This window comes from Hetaerina americana, unplaced genomic scaffold (assembly GCF_022747635.1).
Source record: "Hetaerina americana unplaced genomic scaffold, ioHetAmer1.1.p SCAF_3, whole genome shotgun sequence".
Taxonomy (NCBI): Eukaryota; Metazoa; Arthropoda; class Insecta; order Odonata; family Calopterygidae; genus Hetaerina; species Hetaerina americana.
In genome coordinates, this window is record NW_027286874.1 from 29,932,347 (window position 1) to 29,957,185 (window position 24,839).

The following is a 24,839-nucleotide window of genomic DNA, read 5'->3' on the forward strand; positions in this document are numbered from 1 at the left end:
TGGAATATATGGACAAAATTAATTTCAGAATAATGAATCAAAAGTGAAAGGATTCCTAAATGAAGGTCAATTTTGTTTTAGAAAAAGAGAAAAAAAACCATTGTGCCATAATAATTCTCACAGAAGTGTATACAAAAAGGTCAGTCAAATTCAACTACTTTCACTGATTTGAAGAAACTATCCGGAAGATATGATTAATTCACAATGACAGTGAATAGTATATTAACAACAATCAGTGATTATGAAATGGAGACCCAGAGTAGAAAAAAATCACAAATTGTTGGTGAAGTCTCTGCAGGTTTTTGAGGATATTCTGAGCCACACAATCTTAAACATTTGCATTGAAAAAGCATAGAATGAAGTAGAACAAGAATTAACATCAGAAATTCTGTGTGCATAAAAAAACAGCCAAAATGATACCCAGATGATGACCAACATTTTGCAAATAAGGAAATAAGATCTGACGAAAATACTTGATTGTATTACAAAGATAATGAAGATATGAAACTTGGAAATTAACAAAAACCAAACAATGGTTTTTGGGAGAAGACGTAGATTAGCATCACTACAACAAATCTGGAACAAAATAGAATTTTACCTAATCAAGGATGTAAATGTAAGAAATTTTGAAAGAATGAATAGGCTGAGGGGATAACGAAGTAGATGACTGTAGCAAACTGATCTTCAGATAGACAATAGCTGATGATAAAGAAACCTTTAACCAGGAAAAGGTTGGACACCATGAGTCATCACCAGAGTAGGACAAGAAAAAAATATGGAAGTTAACTCCTTTTCTCCATCTTCTGCACCAAAAAATGTAGCAGGTGGAAAATGATAACATTTTATCTATACCTGAGAAACATTCACAGCTACTCTTGATTCACAACCGTACATAAGTCACATTATAGTAAATCTTATCAAAATAACAAAATGAATGATAGGGGAGAGGCTATATATTATCAGGATCTCTATGAAATAAAATAGAAATTAAGTTTTAAACAAACTACCAACTTGAAATGGAATAATTTTAAGTTATTTAAAATGAGTGCAAAAAGAGTTTTGCTCAAATTATGATTCATGACCCACCACACAATTTCATTCACAATATCATCTATGAGATGAAGTTCAGTGTATACAACAAAAATACAAAATGGTCTCAACAGACGGTTGTATGTATTAGCAGTGACAGGTTTGATTAGATCTGGGCCATAGATTCCAGATGGATAACCTGTCCATTGGCAGGTTATCCATCTATTGATCCATTATAACATCAGAAGGGAAAAGTTTGAAGGATATATTTAATTGTCATGTCATGAGCAATGACTGATTTGGTTCCGGTGAGCCAAAGTTTAGCATGCTGCTCATCAAGGTTTTTTCACCTATTGCTATGCAGTTTTCTACAACTGATTTCTCTCCACCCAATCTCACTCTCCAATAATGTCCTTGCCTAGCTGAGTGTCCAAAGCAAGGGTGAAATAAAGAAATGAACGGAGCTCTTTTTTATGTAAGACTATAGTTTCAGCAATAACTAGCAACAGCCAGGGATACACATTCCTCATTAAAATTCAAGCTGTTTGCCAGAACAGAGAACTTTTGGTGGACTAGGCATTTCTCTGTCAGCAGAAATGTACATATATTGCCGTTGAAAGAAATTGGTATAATTAATTGAATTGTAGCTACAACCTACAAAATGTTTTGCGGCACAGCCACAGTAAAAACTACTTAATAGAAACTTTAACATGCCACAGAAATTACCAAAAAAATTAAGCTACGACAATAGTGCAATATATCACAGTTTAGCCCGTAATAATGATCGGGTCACCTATAGCAATGAGCCTAATGCTCCAGGTCTGAACTGATCTCTGAAGAAGGTTAGTGCATGTAAATTACCCATTACAATGGCATTTTCTATAGAATGCAAGAATAAAAGTATAGATTTAGAACTCCATTTTTCTCTCTTGGAGGTACGTCCCCACTGCATGGCACAGCAGATGTAACAATAACATGTTTTGCATAAATCAAAGAGGAATGAGATATAGTAATCCTAAAATAAGTACTGTAATCCCACATAAGGTCTTTGTGAAACAAATTACAACCTCACTTCAGATCAAAACCACAATTACTTTTACATATTGTGGGTGAAAAAAGTACCAGCAAAAGGATGCTGAATAATTCCCACACAAAGGTGTGGGAATTCTACGGGAATTCCCACGAATTAAGCCATATGTAGCAGCTTGGTCTGCAAAATCATTAGAAAGAAAAGTCACTCCAACATCAATATTTCAGTCAACTAGATGATGAAGGGACACCCGAGTTGGGTAGTTTCCCACATTGACCTGTAGACTTATTTGTCTCTACCTGAAGATCACCACTGTGTTAATCAAAATATTAACAATGGAGAGCTCTTTCTTAAAAAAAATCTTGCATAAACTCCAGGGGTGCTGGGGTACTTGTGAGCAAAATTACATCATTTGAATTCATATAATTCAAGTCACATGATACAGAAGCTAAAACAAAACCCTTCGCTGAAGTAAAAATACCAATGTATCTTTCCACTAAATTTTTATTCAGTACAACTAATTTCAACGCATCGGTGTCATCTTCAGGTACCTGAGAATGATGCTGATGCATCGAAACTAGATGTATCTAATAAAAATTTAGTTGAAAGATAAATTGATATTTTTACTTTGGTGATAATAGATTTCCACAAAGTTAAGCCTGAAAACATTGAAAAAAAAACCCTTCAGTAAAAATCAGAAATTACAGTATTTTGTAGAAAGTTGCAGTTATGAATTCTTCAATTGTCAGGCAACTTTTCACTATGATACGACCTTTTCAAGACAAAAATGATGAAAATTATCCATGAATGAGCTGAATGGACACTTAAAAAATAAAATATTCACTCCACCAAAATACTTAATCAAGAGCTTAAGTAGAATGGAAACTACAAATGTCTTAATTAAAAACCAATACAAACAGTTTCTTCATCTTATAACTCAACTCCAACAAATCCCTTGGCCATAGGACATATTTTATTCCCAACAGCTTGGCCAACAGAATTGACCATTTTTTTAATATAGACAAAGCCTAATTGTGATAAGAATCTACCACCAAGAAATAGCAATCATTTCCATGGAGAAAATTTCTGAAGAATTCACAATCCAGAGTTAACTTAAATTCAGTTAACACTTTCACTTTTAGCAATATGTTGAAAAGGAGAAAGGCTTACGGTAACTAAGATGCCAACATTAAAATCAGCCAACTTCAACTTAATCATAATTTTCACAACCAAAAGCTATTTTTTTCACACTACTGGTCAAATGGTTAATCTTGGAGAGTTATTAATGCTTAGGTTGCTTTTAACTCTTGATGTACTGTTCCCAGGGACCTATAATTACATGGTATTTAAATCGAATACATAATTTTATAATTAATATACACTAAATAATATGTATACTAAAATGGAGGTTTAAGACCAGAAATTTCAATCATTCACCTCAACAGGAATTCAAACCTGGATCCCTAGATTTTGGTTGTGACCATTTAACAAGTATAAGATGCTCTGATGAATTGCTATAGACACACTGTCACCAAATAATACTGTAGTTATGCACACTGCACTTCAATCTACAAGGTTAAAAACCAATGTTTTTTAAGCATTGGTGAATTTGGCTTAGCCAATTTTACTTCAATTTGGCAAGCACAGAGGGAAATGTCTCAATAATAACATATTATGGAGTCACCACTCACAGAAATATTAGAAATGACAATATCAATAAAAACACTTGTTGTAAGAAGTATATTTTAAATTCATTAACAGTAATTAAAACGTTAATAATAAAGTGGGTAATTGTATACAATGATAAAATTACAATTAAACGGGAAAGGCGCAGAAAATTAAAGGATTTTTGAATACTGTCAGAAATATTGAATAAATAGCAAAATCACACGTGAATTACATAGTATTTCAAATTCATTTAGTACGCACCAGCCAATACATTTAATATAAATTGTACGACACACTTAACATAGATACGTATCAGCATTTTTTCAGATCATCATCACCTATCAGAAAACATGAATTGTGCATTGTCATTTTTCTCTTTATTGACATTTGATTGAAATGAATTCTCTCTGCAATTAAAGCCAAGTGGTTGGTGTCCTAAAAGGCCTTCTGCACACTGTAGTGTATCAGAATGCAGCTAGTCTTCGATACCATATGCATTTCAGCAAGACCTTTGATTTGCAAAAGCATGAAAACAGCAAGAGATTCAGAAATAACATATTCTTCATCACTCTTCACAAGTGCACAGGGGAACATACTAGGAAGAATTTTTAAGTTTAATTAGTAATTTCAAACAAGAAATTTCAGGAATCTAATTTAAACGAACGAATTCAATTATGCAATGTATATTAAATAAGTCTGTAATAATTAGCATTAGATAATTGGAGGACGCTTGATATTTCCTCATTCATAGTTATTACAGCCAAAGAAAAACAAAATATATGGTGAAAGAAAAAGGTTTCATTTTCAAGCAATATATATAAAAGGGACCAGTGGTATGTAAACATGACACAAATCGCCAAAAATAATAAAAAGCCAATTTTTATTTGATCGGCTATAAAACTGAAAACCAAATATATACATTATGTTCTTCAATCATACCAAAATCACTTGAGAATCTCTTAATAGTAATGCCAAACAATACATAGCTCTCAGCAAATGGATGTTGTTCCTTTAAATACCTTGTTACCTACCTATCCTTAATATGTTTCACCATATGAAAATTACTCTTTCCCCTACAGTTACATGTTATAAAACGAAATTTGTTACGATAAGGATGCTAAACATGTGAGATTAAATGGTGAAAATAATTGAATTTGTTAATAATTTACTCTTACAAAAACAACTAACTCAACTCTAACCAGAAGTTGCAGTTAAGTATATGAATGTAAGTTCAACTTACGGTTTCCAGCAACAGGAGTAGGTGATGCTGTAGCCATTTGTTTGTAATTAGCCGGAAGAGCCATGGCAAAGTTTGTTTTTTACCCTAAAAATACGATAGAGTAACAAAAAAATGAATATATCAGTGAGTTATCTACTCAGATAGTCAAAGCCTCAGCAGACAACAGGAACACAGGGGTGGTCAGGAAAATTCAATTTTAAAAATTCCCGATAATTTTTGGCTTGTCCAAAAATTTACCAAACTTTATAGGTCACAATACAATATTTACCAATACAAATTGTTTCTTGACTGCTTCACTGTCTCCAAAACCATATACGTTAAAAATAAAACTTTACTCGTAATAAATTACCGAGAGCCACTATGAATATGGCAAGATTTCTTAGGCAAAAACCCCCTGCTCAAAACAAACGATGGTACATGATTTATTTACATAAATTATAAATTACTTAGCTTAATATACATTCCAACCAATGGTCCTTTGAATTAAAATTATAAAAAGCAATTCAAATATATACCACCATTAAAATAAAACCACAATTGCATAATTACCGATATGAATGTCGTCAAATTATTATTGAAAGTAATGTAAATGTATATGGAATGATGACCAATCAACTTTCTACGGTTTATATTATCTGAGAACTTATAAGGTCTTAACTCAAGTTTCTTTCTGAAGCAGCTTTCAATAATGCCAAGGCCTAAGTATGTCTCTCTCCTACGCCGACAAGGCAAACCCAAACATTACTAAATACACAATATCTGATATTTTTCTTAAGGTATAATCAGTCTAAACCTTCAAGACTTCGGTCAAGTTATTAAAAAATCGGAATAAATACCTTAGCACGAATAGTTCATAAATAAAAGAGTGGCCTTTGAAACAAATTCTTCATCACCTCGGCGTCCAAACTGATCCAATCCGTCTTCGCAAACGCATTCGGCGTCGCACTTGTTTAGCGCAATTTTTTTAAATTAAATTTGTCATCCTTACAAGTCTATTTCTAGGTGCTGAATCATTTTTCTAATTGTTTAACTATGAGTAAGATATCCACAAATATTGTCAGTAGAAGATATATTCCAATTCTCTTTTTATAATATAAACCCACCAACCTCTAGTTTAGTAAGTACAAAGGGCTACAAAAGTGAATTGGATCGTAATAGCAAATGAAACTTTGTGGATAGATAGATGTTTCATTTGGCACATCTTTCGGTTATTACTGAATATATTAACTAAATTTAGATTATGTGTGTTTTTCTATTTGAAGTTACTTAAACATTTAGTCTTATTAACCACAGTAACAGTCAGTTTAATTAGACTAAGTTGGTGTTAGTTCCACGAAAATACCGGTTGTTATCTTATACTCACGAAAGAATGTTTTTATCAATTAATGTGGCATACTCTCAGTAACATTGATCGATCCAGGTGTTTCCCAAGGCTCTGTTCTTGGGCTTACCCCGTTTCTTCTCTACATCAATGGATCTCCCTGAAAACTTGGTCAGTCAGTATACCTAGTAGTCTTCCCATTCTGTATGCTGATTACACTAATATTGTAATTTCTTCTGCATTCACTCAAGCACTTGTCAACCGTTGCGCAGGCTAGCCATCCAGAAATCAATTATTGGATCCATCGCAATCTTTTTAAAATCAACGTCTTTACGTCTAAATTCATGAGAATTGCTCACAAAAACACTCCCACCCTACTGGCAAATATTCCTTTAAATAGAAAAGCTTTGCCTCGGGCTGAGTCTGCCAATGCCAAGTTTCTAGGCATCAATTTAAACTCGACTTTTTGGGATTCCCTTGTATACATTCTTTGTAAAACAACTCATTGTGTTTTCTTATTCGCACTATTCATTTTATTGTTTCTGATAATGTTCTCCTATCAATTATGGCCTTTTTTACTCTCATATTGTACCAAGTGTATTGTTTTGGGGTTCTTCCCCTCAAGGTGTTTCTGTATTAAAACTACAAAAGAAAATTTAATGCTTGTTAGCCAATGTCATGTATGATTCACCAAACTTTTCTGGGAGCTTCATGCATTGCCTCTTCCATGTATTTATTTGTATTTTTATTGCAATTGTTTTTAATGAAAGAATATAACAATTTTCTAGTGATGTAGCATATTATATGCAGTCTAAAATAAATAATAACATATTAAAACTGCTAAAATGCTAGGACATTATATTGATTGGTACAAAAATTAACTGGGAGACCCACATCTGCCTGATCTGTAGTAAACTGATTAAGGCTGTTTATATGTGAAGAAAGCTCGATCTACTCATTTCAAATGAGTATCGTTTAACACTGAAAAACATGTCTTGGGAGGAACATATTTTCAAATTACGCAGCAAGTTAAGCTCCCTATGCTTCCTTATTAGAAATATTAGGTATTCTGTAAATTTAGAGGTCCTTCTATCCATTTACTATGGTGAATTTTATTCTCGTGTTACTTTCAGTATCCTCTTCTGGGGTTCCTCTCCCCATGCGGGCATAATCTTCAAAATCCAAAAGAGGATTATACGCATTATGAGCAATGCTCCTTGCAATGCACCATGTAAACCTCTCTTCAAAAGACTTGGTTTATTACCAGTACCTTGCATATATATATTTAATGTCATCTTACATGCAAAGGGTAATATTTCCCATTACAAGTCCAACCACAATTACCATAGTCACTACACAAGGACCTGCAATGACCTGCACCAACCATTTGTCAGGACATACAATACTGCCCATGGGCCCAAAGCAATGGGCTTAAGGTTATTCAATAAACTTCCCCATGAAATGAAATATGAAACAAAAGTACCTGTTTTCAAGAAAAAGCTGTTTAACCTTTTAAAAAATAATATGTTCTATTCTGTAAATGAATACCTTGAATTGTCGCAATGCATCAATTCCGGCTTAAACAATTGATATGTAATTATACTAGTGTATTGGTATGTATATATATATATATTTATATATTGTATCTCTTCTATTGTGAAATTGTGAAAATTATATTTGACGTGTCCTATATTTGTGTATGTATGAATATGCAACAAATCTCCGGACAAATAAATGTATTATTATTATTATTATTATAACACTTAACCATGCCCTCTTTCAATGTCATTTAAATTATGGTGTTGAGTTTATGGGTCATTCCGTACATGTGAAACAAAATTTTCGACTAAAGAAGAGAACTATTTACTCACTTGCTAATATAACGCCACATGATTCCTGCCAGCTTTTTTTATTAGGTATGGTATCACGACTATTTAGTTTATATATCTTAACGCTATGATTCATGTGAAAGTTAATTTAGAAACTTACCAATTCTCAGATCAGATCTCACAACCACCACTACACTGTATCCAGAGTTATAAGAATAAGGAATATCCCTGGTTATTTGCAAACCCACTTTACTCATTCGGTGAATTCTTTATGACAATCTTCATCACATTCAAGAATTTGTTGATTTATCAAGTGATATTTATATTGATGGCATTTAATATGGTTATACCATTTATCAAAATGAATAAAGCATTACTATAGCCTAAATATAGTGCTCTTAAAGTTTATAACCTGCATATTACTTATATATGTGCTGTTCTTATCTAGAACCCTGTAACATGGGCCTCATTTTGCATAACAAACTGGCAGCTAAATTTTTAACCTTATGTGTCTAACATCCTTCGAGTGCAAGCAGAAACGCCTCTTGCTGAAAAAAATGTTCTATAGCACTAGTGAATACCTTTCTTGTTGCTAATATTTTTTTCTATACTAAATGTGCAATTTTTCTTTTTTACTATCTGGTCTAACATAATGTGAGTTTCCAGAAAGAAAAAAGGCTAAGCTAAACAAAAATAGGAAGGCAAAAACTAAAGCAGGTAGAGCAGTTTACATATCTCGGTAGTGTTTTGGAATAAAATGGTTAAAGTAATTGGGACATTCATAGAAGAATTGCACTAGGCAAAGAGGCTTTCACAAGTAGGAGGGAGTTGATGACATGGAGGTTGAGTAAGGATGTTAAGAAAAGGCTTGTTAAAACTTTGATATGGAGCGTAGTTATATGTAGTGCAGAAACATGGTTCCTGAAGCAAGATGATAGATGTAGATTGGAGACTTTTGAAATGTGGGTGGGGAGAAGGTGAAATGGACCAAAGGGAAAACAAATGAGGAGGTGCTAGGTATGGTGGGGGAGGAGAGGGGATTGTTGGGAGAAATAATGAGGAGGTAGGAAAAACGAATGAAAAGCATGCTGATCAGCAGTGGGATGTTGAAGACTGTGATAAAGGGGAGAATGTTTGGCAAACAAGGAAACAGTAGGAATAGGATAGGGATGTTGGATAGAATAAAGGGAGGAAGGAAGAATGTAGAGGTCAAGAGGAGCTAGGTGTAGAGTAGGATGTTGGGTTGTGTTTTGTTAGCAGAGACAAAATCTTTATTTGGTAGTTGAAGAGGTGTCGTGGTGCTAGAGTTATCATCCAGGCCTTCAGAAAAATGTAAATCTCTCTTTGTAAAGGTAATTGATTGAATTCCTTGAAAGATCGTAATAGGGTGTTTTAGTAAAAGTAGGGAAGTTATTGAATAACATAAATGGCTATTCTTAGAATGATCTTTTCCCTTAAATCATTTTAAGCATTCACATGCTTATCTATATTATTCACCAAACTGATATATCCAAATAATTAACAGTATAGTACTGGTAAAATAGCAAAAACTGATATATTTGCCAGCCTGGCTGATCAGTGATAAACTCTAGTCTCGGGAACCAAAATTAGGTGTTTAAAAAAATTTACTTTCATTGGTAAATACAAATGAATTATCTCTTTAATTTGCAATTTTCAGTTTTCTATAAAAATTTTATTGTCATGAATGTTCAGTAAGAAGATTCTTCATGTAACAAATTCAAATTTGGTCTTTTTTGGACAGACATGTGAGATGAGCAATTCATAATAAACTATGAATTCATTCAGTGGTTCTCACAAGCTCAATTTATGAATAAAATATTCACAAATATATATCAATCAACAAAACAATAAAATTTGCAATGTTGTAATTATTAATTCCATACTAAAATAATAGAATTGTGGAGATATTTTGGAACAATTTACATGATTCCTTTAGATCATTGTTCCACATGAATTTTCAATTAATTTGCACAATGCCCACTGCTTACAATGACTCATAAAGGAACTGTTGTAAGTTAAAATTATTTGCTTCATTGAAAATCTCAAGTCAGTCACAATTACAAACATGTCCATCACAAATGAGTGATTATTAACAACTAAAAAAGAAACAGTAAATGCAGTCAATCTTCAAAGAAAATATTAAACAGCACCATTCTTGCAAGCGGTGCTTTACGGTGTCACTGCATCATTTGTAGGTAACGATTCTCTTCTAGCAGTGAGTTCAATGAAGAAGTCATGTCATTTATCACCATATTAGATGTCTGCAAAAGGCAATTACCACCACCCATGCCACTGTTTCCACATGGTTTATTAACTGGCATGACTCCTTGAGATACTGTACACCCTTGAGGAGTAGTGTCCCTGTATCCAGCTCCACCAGGCACTCTATTTCCAGCTTCAGTGCTGCTTGTAACAGCCGAGTCACAGTCGGGAGAGAGAGTTATGTTGGCAGGTGTGCAGGCCTCCACATTGTGTGAGGAAGCAGTCCATGAGCGACACTGTTGCACATATTCTAGAGTCCTCTGATATGCTTCTGGGCGCATACCCCCTGGTGGTGGCTCCATTCCGACACTACCCCTATTTTGCCCCCCTGAGACATTCATCGTGGATGACTGGCTAATATCCCGGCATTGGATCTCCTGCACAGGCCTATTATTAGAAAATTGTTCCTGAGAAGTATGATGATCAACAACCTCGCACATTCTCCTCCCATCCTGACTGTTCGAGTGGTTGTTGGTCACCACTGGTTTCCCCCTGTTGGCTGGGGGCATCATGTTGGGAGTCCAGCATCTTGCACCCTGACAATGAGCACCACAAGGCATGCCAGCCCTTTGGTTCCTACTCACACTTTTACCCTCCACCTCCATTCCCCCATGCCAATGCATGCAACCCATTGTAGTGTTCTGATGAGGAGAAACATATTGTTGGTAATGCACTCTCATCGACTCACTCCTCCTGTGGGACTCTGTATCACAATAAGAATTATTCATACACTCCCGGGCCATAGGGTGAGGCCCATTCCATCCCTGTCCCCCATTTCGATTCTCATTCTGCCGTGACTGCACACCACACTCTTGCCCATCCCACTTGCCACCCCAACATCCCTGAGCATTCCAATTTGTCATCCTCTGGTTCGACAGAGAGGGGCACATCGCATGATTGTTTCCATATCCATTGGGATTGGGTGGGCACTGCATACCATTGTGCCGTGGATGCATGTCCCACCGTGGTGCCTGCATCCATGCATGTGAGCAGTGATTGTCCTGAGGAATGTAATTGTGTGAAGGGGTACACTGATGACGATTCTCGTGGTGATTGTGGTTCTTGGGGTAATTACATGGCATTTCCTGAGAGGGTACGTGCTCAGACTCTGAGATGACGTGAGTTGTTGGTGCAACAAATGGTTCAACCCTATCATTTTGTGGCATGCAAAGCTCCTGTGTGTGGACTTGGTGCTGAGCATGAACATCTTGAGCTGGGGGACAGGGTTCCCGCACAACACTTTCAGGACTGATGGGATTATTGGGAGCCATTCCTGGAGATACCTCATTTTGATTGGGATCAACAGGCGGCATGTTTGCACATGTTCCATTTGTTTGGGGACAAGTATTCTGAGGATAGCTTGCTGACTCCTTCTTGGTCTCTGCATCACCATTTGCACCATTGTCCGCCACCTGTAGAAATGGGCAAAGATAAATTTATGTTAAAATTTTAAGCATAAAAATATTATTCAATTTTCCATCTATCCAAATATATTAATAACACGTGCAAGTTCTAAAAGAGACACTAAGTAATTGAAAATTTAAGTGTTATTTTTATTTAACTGTTGACGTCTCCTGCAGTTTCTGTGGAATTTGTCAAGGTATAAACAGCCTAAGTGTTTAGAAGTTGGCTTTAACCTCGTGGACTGTAGTGCATCGTGCATGACTACAAATGCCTGTGAAATGTATGTACGGTATTTCCTCACAACATGTTCCTTTAAAGCCCCCAAAATTTCAGAGTTTAAGAGGATGCCTCGATAGTTTAACTGGCTAAAGCACTCGACTGGATATTGAGGGATCCGGGTTCGAATCCCAGTAAAGGCGAATGATTTTTACACTCTGAAATTGTTGCATTGAAATGCATATTAGCACATGACTCCATTAAAAGTTACCGCTGCGGCATCTCCTGCAGTTTCTGTGGAATTACAATATAAGTCTGTCTTGGAAAATCAAAGTTATACAATTTATTACTTTCAAGATTTCTGAATCAGAATGAAATAACTTCTTAGGATTCCTAGTGCTTTATTCTTAATTATGTTCACTGTAATAATAAAAAATAAAATGCTCATTGGGGCTGTTTCCCATGAAAATTGTATGGAATCTGGATTTGGCCCAACCCTATCGAATCAAAAGATTTGGTTTCTTTCCTTTCATATCTGTTTTAATCTATGTCACCAGGAATATGTTGACATTCTAAAGACACAATGAAGCAGGTTTGATTGTTGCATTTCTAAGCATTCATGGTAATTTTTTCAATTCATTTCAAATGCTATGTGAATAAAAAATCCCTTTCAGCTAATTGTAAAAACCTAATTTCTAAGTTACAAATCAGTGCATTATGATTTAACTGTAATACACTAAGTGTGACTGATATGAGAATATATGCCCACCCTCAAGGGTCATTTTGCAGGAACTACAAAAGGTTTCGATGCAAATATCAGAACTGCATTACAGCACTCTGACACATTTTAAGCAAGAATCAGACCATATATACTCCCTAAGAACAACCAAAAACACTAGGTGCCATCTACAAAAATAAAACTTTCTTATGATCTCAGTATAAGCCTGATAGTTACCTTGTCACGAAATTCTTACATGCTTTCACTATTTACGAAATTAAACTAACCAAGGAGAAATTGAAAATAAACAACTTGGCTTTTCCACATAGAAATTTTTTTATTTACGACCTAGGTTTCATTGTGGTATAACATCGTCAAGTGACCCGACGATGTTATACCACAGCAAAACCTACGTCATAAATAAAACATTTTCTACATGGAAAAGCCAAGTAGTTTATCTTCAATTTCAATATGAAGATTTTCCACCAAGTGACGCCATAAACTATTTTATTTAACCAAGGAGAAAAAATTACCACATCTATTGATACTGATGCTCTGCTTATAGCACTATTGCTGCTCATGAAAGTCCAGATTTATGACATAAAATAATAAATTATGAAAAAACAAGTTGAAATAACTGAGTTGAATCCTTCGCTACGATATATTAGAGACTGTTTCAGTTGAAATCCTCAAAATGTGTTGCACCAACTACATTTTGCCAAGGAAGATACTACAGGCATGGAACACAGCATCAGAAAACAGTTCAACCAACCTGACTAAGGTAGTGCACCATTTCATCTGGGATGACCAACTTGTTTTCAACCATCTCTCCTTCACCAACTTCCTCAAGCACAACTTCACGGTTAGGATGGTGCTCAGGGAGTCCACTGTGGCGACCTCCCTCAGCCAATGATGGCACGACTGCTGGCACTGGGGGAGCATTATCAACTTCTGGCATTACAGTAGGGCGAGCAGTAGTTTCTGGACGGAATGATCTCTGAGGTGAATTATTTGTTTGCTGGCATGCCCTTTGTTGAGGTATTGCACTTATGTCTCCAACTGATTGTGGCCCACAGAGTGACATCTTCTGTGTCTGTGTAAAAAGATTTGAAAGCATATTAGCATGGAATTACATCACCTATTTTGCATTGCAAGACTGAATTAAAGCATTCAAACTTGCCCCTCATGTCTAAACTCATCTCACATTAAGGTAGCTGTTTTATAGGAAATCAGCTTTCATTGAAAAAATTCAGTTTTAAATAATTTTGAAAAAAGGTGTGATTTTAGGGTAAGGTAGGTTACACCAATCAAAAAATTGCTCACATTCAAACATATATCACCCTGAAAGATTTGTAATAAGTGCAAACTTGTGAACCTCCTAAAAAATCTTATGGAAAAATTATTTTGAAGAGAACTCTTAAACCTTAAAGAGCTTTAAACCACAAGGGACGTTAAGAGCATTAGAAAAGAGAGTGGTGAGGATTAAGTATCATTGCAGTCAAAAGGGAGAGGTGAGTTTTAAGAGTATATGGAGGCAAAACTCAAATCTTTAAATACCAACCTGCACAACAAGATTGGATGTGAGGAAGGGATCAACAGAAGTTGGCACCCCATCTGCATTGAGTCGCCCAACATGTGGTGAAGTCATTCCATGCATTTGGCAATTAGAAATCCTTCTCTGCATTCCTGCTTGTCTCTGATCCTTTGAATTAAGACAAGTAGAATGCTCAGCAACATTCTGATCCATGTCTCTCGAGTCCTTCCGCTGCTGTCCTGGTGCATTACACATATTTGGAGCTGAATCAAAGTGGTTGCTTAGTTCACTTGAACGGCGTGAACTTCCAGGAGATATTGGATCATAAAAGGAAGAGGCTGATGGTGGTCCCCCTACTGCTGCACTAGATGGCATCGTAGTGAATATGGATGAACGCCAAGGCCGTGATAATGAGGCTGTGGAAACCTGTGGGTAAAGAAATCATCATGTTTAACTATGTTTTATCCAGTGGTTAAAAAATACTCCTCAATAAACAAAAACTATTTGAATTTTTGATATCTGAATAAATTCTCCCATGCACATATAGAATAAATCATTGATGGATGGTTATCACAAATGGATGTGGGTATCACAAATATGGATGTGGGTATCACAAATAATAAACTAGTTGTTTCTTCAAAACATTTGCCTAAGCTTTACATTGTCAGTTCATTCTCAAAATTTTGCATTATTTGGGCAGACCATTTCTGTATAATGGTCAATAAGGCTTCCATACCATATTTGAAACATTATATCCCATAAGTATTTACCCCTCCATAATGTTTTATCCCTCATAAGCATTTAGCATAGAGAGAATGAAAATGATAGACCGATTGAAAAGGCATGCATTCCAGGTCAAACTTCAGACTTGCAGGTGAATATGAATTTCAAAAATAAGGAAAAGTTATGTCTGAACTTCACAATGATTCACTTCGCCTGGATTTGAACCTAGGTCCCAGTGAAGGCAAATGATTTCTACATTGTGAAATTGCCACACTTGTGTGCACATCGGTGTACATCAATGTAAAATTTTAGTCAAGATTGGTTACAGCCGAGGTCAATGGTACCACGATGTACCTGTGAGTTGTTGGGAGTTGGTAGAATTATTGGGAATATTGGGGAGAAAAACCTAATGCAGCATTAGCCTACTTTTGACAAAAGGTGACAGGGCCCCACAATATGGCGGATGCAGCAGTACTCTCTCGTGCCTCATACACATTAACCAAGTGAAAATTATAATACCATTTAAAATTAACCACTATTGGAATTTGAACTTCAGATCTTGGCATGGGGACCCAGCTTAGTTGCAACCAAATCAATCTACTGACCAATATTTATTTATATTAAATTAATTACATTGATATAATACTGATGCCATTATCAATGTCACCAATATCAATCTACTGACCAATATTTACTAATAATAAATAAATTACTTTGAGATAATACCAATGTCATTTGGCAAAACATGCATGAACAAGGAAAATACAACTTTTTCTGTCAATCAATACCGACATTTTCTCAAAATATTTGGCATGACTCATAAAAGTTCATTGGCATAACTCATAGGTATGCTCAGCCATTTGGTTCAATATGGAAATAATTGAATAACAATAAGTAAATTGTATTCCTATGGCTGAGTAAAAAACATGCAATGCTTTTTGGTCATGCCTCTGAGTTGAGTAAAATGTGATACAAAATATGAAACCAACCTGGGAACCTCTACTACTTCTGCGGCTGCTTCCTTGCATACTGCCATAATATGAGCTTACTGTGGTGGATCCACTGTCTCTCCGTGCATCAGCTAATTGGTCCACAATTAGCTGCCCTCCTCGGACTCGGTTCAATGGATGAGATCCACGAGTTGAAGCAGGTAACATTGTGCCATGGTATTCTACTGGGCGTGCAACAGCTGTTGCAACTTCCGGACCACCAACACCTTGAAATACAATGGAGCAATTACTGGCACAACGGTAACTGTGAATGAGTTTGGGTAGATACGCACTAGATGCTTTTTATGGTTGCTGTGACTGAAATATTTCTAATCTCAAAGCAATAATGTCACACTCCTGCCTTTTGTTTCCTGTGTTGTGCAAGTAATATTTAACTTAACTACCTCGATGACCTATTGATATAATTTTAAGTGAATCTGAAATTCAAACATCTATATATTTTGCACTCGTATAACTGAAATCAAATTGAGACCTAGATGGATCTTAGTTTACAAAATGGAGCAATGCCAAATAAAACTATACTAATATATTTACTCCCATATAAAGTTTTTGGTATTACATATATAATTTTTTACATCCAGCAAAATTTGACATTTTTCAATGTAATTTAAAGGCAAGAACTTTCAATTAATATGCATTAGAATCTACAATACTTTTGACTTAGGGAAATACACTTTTCATATGGTACTTTTATGGGAAGTGGAAGTCTAGTGAATAGATCACTGGGCTGACAGACCAGAGGACCTAAGACCTAGATCTAATTCTGGGGGATGCCTCTGGGCAACCTCAGCTTCACCCACACTGTGTGAATTTTTTGGGTGCCAGATATTCCTGAAGTCCACAGACTAATTACGAGCCACACCAGCAATTTGAGGGATTTTCCAGAAACCCACCCTCTTTTTCTTAATTCCTCCTCTTTAAATCACACAAGAACATCAGGTTCCATACTTCCACCCCTCCTCCCCATTTCTTGCATCCCCTCCCTCTCCGCTACGGAGGAAAATACCCAGGGAAGCAGTTAGTTTAGAAGATTTTTATATAAATGCCTCCTTGTCCTCTCTATCTCCTCAACCATCCTCTGTCAAGCATAAATGTACATTGTAATGCACAATATGCATATCTACTATCAAAATGGCATCTGACACCATAGAGAAATAAATGGTTTTTTACAACAGATCCTCTTCTTCCATTCCAAATGATGTAGTTATACAGTTATTAGCTATGAAATTACATCAGGCAAACTTTGTACTATATTATTGTTAACCTGATTTCCAGTAAACCAGAGCCTGGTTAAATGAGTCTAACACACTGGTTATTGGTAAGAACAGCAGTCCTTTTGTACCACAAACAGTTATTACTCATGAAATGTGTTAGTCCAATGCAGGGAGCCTCCATATTAAAGGTCACATAGATAAATTTATTTCATGAAAAAGGTTATGGGGCAAAATTAAATAATATAAAAAACCTTAATTCAAGCTTTTATTTCGCTTACCTCCTCCACAGTGAGATGAATGATTGTTGAAGACAGGAGAATAAAGAAGACCTCCCACACCAGACTTGCCCAATTTCCTCCCAACCCCAGCACGTATTCCAGTCTGCAAAATTCCACTTTGAGATCCTCCATTTCCTCCCTGTCTTAAGATTATATTCTGCATTCCTCCCTTGTCATCTCCTCCTTCAATCCCACAGGATGCTCCCACCACAGCTACCGATCCGATTTCCAAGGTGATGTTTGACAGCTGCTTTAAAATGAAATGAGATAATCAATGCGTGCATTCACATCAGGAATAAGAAGTTTTAGGGGAGCATTACGCAATTGTATTATTACACTAATATTTTTTTTTAAGTTAAGAAAAACAGCCGAACTCCTTTTAATTCAAAAGAGATCCTTCTCAAGATTTTTGCTTCAAGCAAAAATTAATAGTTGCAAGGGCACTTCCATGGAATGCACATACATGTATTTTGGTCGGCATTCCTTTGAGGAAAGAGAATATTTGAAAAGCTTAAGAGGTCAGTGCAGCATTGCTTATCAGGTTTGTAACTTCCTATGGAACTAAAAATTAATTCCAACAGCGATCACAAGTTAAGGAACATGTTTGCATTTCCTGAAATCTCCATTGCTGTGATAGGCAAATGTGTTAAAGTTCTTCCAAAATTATTTTTATTCATCCTCATTTAGGTAAATAATAAATTTGTGCTCAACAGGGGGTCCATAAATTAAATAAAAATATGTCCCTGAGATCATTCAAAGATTGGACTTGTTTGTAACTTGGGATTCCTTTATTTTTTTATCCATGCAATAACATGATTCTTAGCTTTCAAATGGATTACATTATTATAAATATTTAATCTCAGAATTCTCTTTAGAAGAGTCCCATGAATTAATTAAAGATTGAATACTCATGTGCCATTCCTCTTGCCCTTGGATATTTTATGAATGATGCAGTTTTTCTGAATTTAATATCAGTAAATAAGCATACATTGCTATGACTCCCATATTTAATGCACTGACACAATTTATAAACTCTAGTTCAAAACATGCGATGTAGTAAGATTGGACATTTCACTTTAGTGTGTTTATGTCAAGGGCGGTTGTCTCCCTGAGATAGCAAAATCACACAAGTTGTTTCAGTGCATGATGTGCAGATAGTCTCAAAGTTATGGATGGGGTACATTCCTGGGAATGTTGGATTGGTATACAACTCAGATCCCTGATAAATACCTCATGTGTATACAGTAGTGATGTGTAATGCATGGCAGAAATAACAAATTAATAAATCATAGACTCTCAAAATCAACTTAAAGAGCTAAGATGAAAAAGGTCCTTTGCCTGGGCTACCTCACAAGGAATAGCATGCAATGAGGATATTGTTGTGATCTTCTTGCAGCGTGGTGACGAAACAGGATTTAGGATCTTTAGCAATTATTGAGACGACATGTTCAACTTAACGTGGGGCCGGAAGTGACGTTTAAAAAAAACGACTTCCTACTTTTATTCTACAAAAACAAAAGCAAACACATACAAACATCGCTCAAGCCAGCCCAAAAGAGACAATGTTACCAACCTTGTACAAAACAACAGCAACTTGATTACACATATACAACACCCTCACTTAATCTAGTTGCCCCAGACATTCACATCCTTCATGCAGTTAAAATGTTTTTTCTTAGATAAACTTTTAGTTAGCATATCTGCAGGCATCTCATGTGTTGACTTAAATTTCACAAACACTTTACCATCTGTCACAGCTGTTTTTACAAAATGGAACCTTACATCTATATGCTTAGATCTTTCCTTTACATCAACACAATTGGCATTCTTAACTGCTGACTGATTGTCATTATACATGCACACAGATTCTGTGCCAAATATTTTTCTGCAATCCTGTTTCAAAATTTCCCTCAGGATTCGACACAATGTAATAGCTTTCTTGGTACAAGCAGTTAGGCTGACATACTCTGCTTCCGTTGTGGATAAAGCCACACAGGATTGTTTTTTACTTTCCCATGCTACAGCCCCTTTAGCAAATTTAAAAACATACCCTGTACGAGATAGTCTATCAATCTTATCACTGGCAAAATCTGCATCAGCATAGCCCTCAAGGAACCCACCAGATTTTGAGTAGGCAAGGCGATACGTTGATGTGCCCTTTAAATATCTCAAAACCCTTTTTGCCAACTTCCAATGTTCCATATTAAAGCTATTATTAAACTTACTTAATTTTGAAACAGCAAAAGCAATGTCAGGCCTAGTACAGGTCATTGCGTACATTAAACAACCAATTAATCCTTGATAAGGTACATCAGGACATTTATCTGGATCTCCAGGAGCTACATCCAACCCAACTTCCATGGGTGTAGAGGCTGCACAAGCATCAGACATGTTAAACTTAACCAGCATGCTTTTGATGTACTCTTCCTGATCCAGTTCAATTCCCTCACTGGTTCTAGTTAACCTCATCCCTAGAATACTTTTGGCCTCTCCAAGATTTTTCAGCTCAAAATGTTTTTTTAATGATGAAACTAACTTGTTCACAGTGTCACCATTCTTACAAAACACCAAAAAATCATCCACATATACAGCTATTACACAAATATCAAGTCCAATACCCTTAACATAAATACATGATTCTGTTGTCAAATTCTTGAAACCAAGACCTTTAAAAATACTCCGACATTTGTCATACCATGCCTTGGATGCTTGTTTTAAACCATATATTGCCTTATGCAGCAAATACACCTTACTCTCCGCCCCTTCAATTACAAAACCTTCAGGCTGCTCAATGTAAATTGACTCTTTAAGATCACCATTCAAGAAGGCTGCAGTCACATCTAGATGAGTGATATTTAAATCTAGCTCCACAGACAATGCAATCAACAATCTCAAGGCAGAATAACTTACTACAGGAGAGAATGTTTCATGGTAATCAATACCATACTCCTGGGAATAACCCTTTGCTACCAGCCTTGCCTTGAAACGCTCTATTTCCCCAGCTGCATTCACCTTTCGCTTGAAAACCCATTTACATTTTACAACTTTTTTGTTTTCAGGCAAATCAGCTAAAGAAAGGACGCCCTTCCTTGCTAAAGCTTCCCATTCTTCCTGCATGGCCTTCCTCCATTCATCCCCATTTGAAGACAAAGCTTCTTGAACAGTCTGAGGATCACAGTACAAAGACATTGGTTGATTACAGGCTGAATTAATTGATGCCAAAAATAAAACATGATCTGGAAATTCCTTTGGTATTCTATTCCTAACAGGATACCTACTTTCTCCCGGATCAAGACTCTCCTCCCTCTGGCTATCATCACCTGAGCTTGAATTTTGCCCACAATAGACACGACCACTTCCTTCAGTCTCAATGTTTGAGGTATCATTATTACCCTCACTACTTGTGCTAGTGTTTTCATTAGTTTCAGCCTGATCATTTATGCTGACCTCTGTCTGGGGCTGGGAGGTGAAACACACGCCCCCCCCTAAAAGTTCAGGCAGAATAATTGTATTCCTCAATGTTTTCCCAGTTAAATGCTCTTCCCTGAAACTGTCCTCAAAAAACACTACATCCCTCGCTTTTGTTACTCGTCCAATGTTTTCAGGATTCGCCAGGAGATAACCTTTGGATTCCTCACAATATCCGACAAAGTAATACCGTTTGGATGTGGCATCTAGCTTTTTTCTCATGGCCTTGGCCACATGAGCATAGGCAATACAACCAAACACCCTCAAAGGACTAAGGTCAACCTTATGACCTGTCCATCTCTCCTCAGGTAATTCATTCCCAATTCCCTTAGCTGGTACTCTATTCTTTAAATACACAGCTGTTTTACATGCTTCAACCCAATAGCTCTTAGGTAACTTGCACTCGGATAACATGCATCTAGCCCTCTCTATAATGACGCGATTTGCCCTTTCAGCTAGCCCATTCTGCTCAGGATTATATGGTATCGTTGTCTCATGTTTTATTCCCTTTGCTCTAAGCTCTTCTTGCAGAGCCCGCCCCATGTACTCACTACCATTATCCGTCCGCAAACACTTAATCCTGTTCCCCGTTTCATTTTCTACCCTAGCCTTAAAGGTTACGAAACATTCTAGGATAACATGTGTTTCCTTGCCTTTAATGAAGAAGGCAAAAATTTTTCTAGTGCAATCATCAATAAATGTGAGCATGTACAGTTCTCCCCTATTGCCAGGAGGGTCCATTGGACCACACAGGTCTGAGTGCACCAAACTCAGCTTTTCACTCACCCTTTCCGTTCTCGGTCCCACAGTGAAAGGTTTTTTAACAAGCTTTCCTTCTACACATGCCACACACGGTTGAAGAGGCTTATTACATGGATAATCCAGACCACTGGCACGCCCCCTTAATGTCTGCATATTTTTATGCCCCAAGTGCGCTAACCTTCTGTGCCATAATAGCTGAGAATGATTCCCTTCAGTAGTTGCAGCTAATCCCACAGCACCCTCCCTGACAACATTGTCACCTGAGGTACACTGTTTTAAATCTAGACTGTACAACCCATTCTCCTCTGTTCCCGAGGCTTGAATGACTCCCTTTACATGTAAAGTTTCAGCATCAAATAGTTTGCACCCAGATGAATCAAATAAAACAGCAGTACCCTTTTGCACTAACCTATTTACAGACAACAAATTAGTTGAAAGATCTGGCACATAATTAACATTTGATATGGTGGCAGTACTTCCCTGAATCAAATCCATTGATGCACTACCAATACCTGACACTTTGATTTTGTCATGGTTAGCAACTGTTACTTCGTCACTTGCATCTGGTCGAAAATCTGAAAAGTACTCCGTAGTTCTTGCCATATGGGAATTCGCCCCAGAATCAATGTACCATTTATGACTCCCCACTTCACAACGAAGGGCTGTCAACCAGGCAACTGGATTCCCTTTCTTGGCACCCCCACTTGATTTGCTGTTCCCGCACGACACCTTTGCCCCTTCCTCGGGACAATCGCTCTTGATGTGCCCGATCACTCCGCACTTAAAGCACCTGGCCTTTCTCGGATCGAAGGTGGACTTCTTGTTCTGCTTACCTCTGGCCCCGGACGTACTCGAACTCTGCTCCGAGGACGATGAGCACTCTCCCTGATGCCTCTGGTTCCGCTTGGCATAGAATACAACCTGCTGCTCCTTGGAATCTGTGGCCCGTTTGTACCCTTCCTGCAGTAGCCTCTGCTTCACTAGGTCAGACTTGATGACCCCTGTGACTGTATTCTCTAGAGCCATTCGAAACGGTCTGTACTCAACCGTCAGGCCCCGCAGCATCAAAACCGCGAGCAGCTCGTCGTCAATCTTCTTGCCAATGCTTTTTAGTTTCGCATCGACTGTTGTGAAACGTTGAACATAGTCCTCCATATTTGTGCACGTTCCCAAATTGATGTCGAACAGCTGGTCTATAAGGGCGACATGCCTGTTCACACCCTTATCTTCATAGGTGTGCTGCAGCTTGTCCCACATACCTTTGGCCGTCTTGCACTCCATGACTTCCATTTTCGGTCCTTGTTCTAGTAGCAAATATATTTTCGCCCTTGCTCGCTGTGACTGCTTTCGTTCATGAGCTGACGCGTCCATTGCTACTTCACTCTCCACGTAGTCCCAAAGGTCTTCGTGAAGCAAGTACATTTCCACGTCCATTTTCCACTGCTCGTAATTCACCGATCCTCGCAATTTATCAATTTGAGGCAATGAACCTCCGTACGTGATGTTGTTGATGACATTTGATTCCATTGTACTTGTCATCCAAACACGAGGCAACAATTTACGAGTACAGCTCGGTTGACTACAAGGCCGGAATCAGTTTAATTGAACCTAATTATCTCATGCAAACTGATCTCACACTCCTATTTCCACATTCTGGGCCCATAACCTGTTGTGATCTTCTTGCAGCGTGGTGACGAAACAGGATTTAGGATCTTTAGCAATTATTGAGACGACATGTTCAACTTAACGTGGGGCCGGAAGTGACGTTTAAAAAAAACGACTTCCTACTTTTATTCTACAAAAACAAAAGCAAACACATACAAACATCGCTCAAGCCAGCCCAAAAGAGACAATGTTACCAACCTTGTACAAAACAACAGCAACTTGATTACACATATACAACAGATATATATACTGTGATGGCATGAAAACTAAAGAATATCCTAAGTTCAAAATAAGACTAGGTCCAAAGAAGACTGCATTGAGGATGTCTATGTTAATTTGAAGCTACAACAAGAGTTCCTTTGGTGCGTATCAACTTTAGTGTGGCTCATGAATATATGCATCCTCAAACTGAATCATTGGTACATATCTGTATTTATGATCATCATTAATTGTTTTCCACCCTTTTTTCCCATTTCCTCTGTTTTGGATGCCTCTCAAGAGCAGATTGCTCCTATATTGGATATATCAAAACATATAAGTCATACACATGATTTCTTACCTGCTCAGGTTCTTCAAGGAATTCTGCCCAAGGTGAAAGAGACGCTCCTTGCCCAATAGTATCCTCATCTCCATCATCATCTCCTGGGCTTTCTCCAACACCCAAAGCCGCTACAAGGGAATCTGTTGCAGGAAGACTTCCTTCATTTATGAAATTAGGGTCTGCAGTTTCAGGACCAACAGTACCATCGCCTGGTGAATCTGCATCCTGGCATTGCATATTAAATAAACAATAAGCATAAATTCATGTTAAATCAGTGGTTAAGGATTGCTTAAAGGATATTTTTATGCATGAGCAACATGTTGCCACCTTATTACCTCACTGTGCACATGTGTCTTATGTGTATTAAAAAACCTTAATCCTTAGTACCCTCAGGTGATAATAAGCAGTAAGTTTATCAATACTCATTCAATTTTATAAGTTATCAAGATGTACAAATGTGTGAATGTTCAAAAAATGGAATGTAGCCAGTCTCTCCAGCTAGTTATCTTTAAATGATAAAAAAAAACTTAGAGAATATGCATTAAATGTACATATTTTCACTTGATGGCCAAGAGACTTTCCACTCATAGGAATGAAACCCACACAATTGGAGCCAGGCTTCTGCACTCAATAATTGTGTGGACATGCCAAATGACTTCCCTTTCTGAAATTTCCAATGACAGTGGTATCACAAAATTATTTTATAACTTCTTCGTGGATTCAGAACACATAGCAAAGATATGTATTATCAGGAGAAAGAATACAATGCTGACTCAAAACTAATACTCAGTAATGCTCAGGAATTTACACTATTATATAGAACTTATTAATTCAAGCATTTAACATATTAACCATGACAATTGGACTGCATGACAAAAGACAACAGCATGGATTGCAAATTAGTAA

General features: G+C 36.8%; 2 protein-coding genes across 7 annotated transcripts in view; both read right to left on the minus strand.

Annotated features, from left to right (window-relative positions):
• Nucleotides 1–5,886, minus strand: part of LOC139690367 (uncharacterized) — a 38,102-nt gene extending 32,216 nt beyond the window's left edge. For all 5 annotated transcript variants that reach the window (XM_071587789.1, XM_071587788.1, XM_071587786.1 and 2 more), the window contains exons 1-2: nucleotides 5,804–5,886; nucleotides 4,968–5,051 (exon numbers count right to left, since the gene is read on the minus strand). In XM_071587789.1, coding sequence (XP_071443890.1) covers nucleotides 4,968–5,031 — 64 coding nt within the window. In that variant the 5' untranslated portion in view covers nucleotides 5,032–5,051; nucleotides 5,804–5,886. The remainder of the gene's footprint in view (nucleotides 1–4,967; nucleotides 5,052–5,803) is intronic.
• Nucleotides 5,887–9,827: 3,941 nt separating this feature from the next.
• The window catches only part of ci (cubitus interruptus), a 43,635-nt gene continuing 28,623 nt past the window's right edge, over nucleotides 9,828–24,839 (minus strand). The window contains exons 9-14 of one of the 2 annotated variants that reach the window (XM_071588729.1): nucleotides 23,952–24,158; nucleotides 17,498–17,744; nucleotides 15,985–16,211; nucleotides 14,300–14,698; nucleotides 13,511–13,831; nucleotides 9,828–11,812 (exon numbers count right to left, since the gene is read on the minus strand). In XM_071588729.1, coding sequence (XP_071444830.1) covers nucleotides 10,316–11,812; nucleotides 13,511–13,831; nucleotides 14,300–14,698; nucleotides 15,985–16,211; nucleotides 17,498–17,744; nucleotides 23,952–24,158 — 2,898 coding nt within the window. In that variant the 3' untranslated portion in view covers nucleotides 9,828–10,315. Of the gene's footprint in view, nucleotides 11,813–13,510; nucleotides 13,832–14,299; nucleotides 14,699–15,984; nucleotides 16,212–17,497; nucleotides 17,748–23,951; nucleotides 24,159–24,839 lie in introns of both variants that reach the window. The other variant, XM_071588728.1, reaches the window with a different exon arrangement.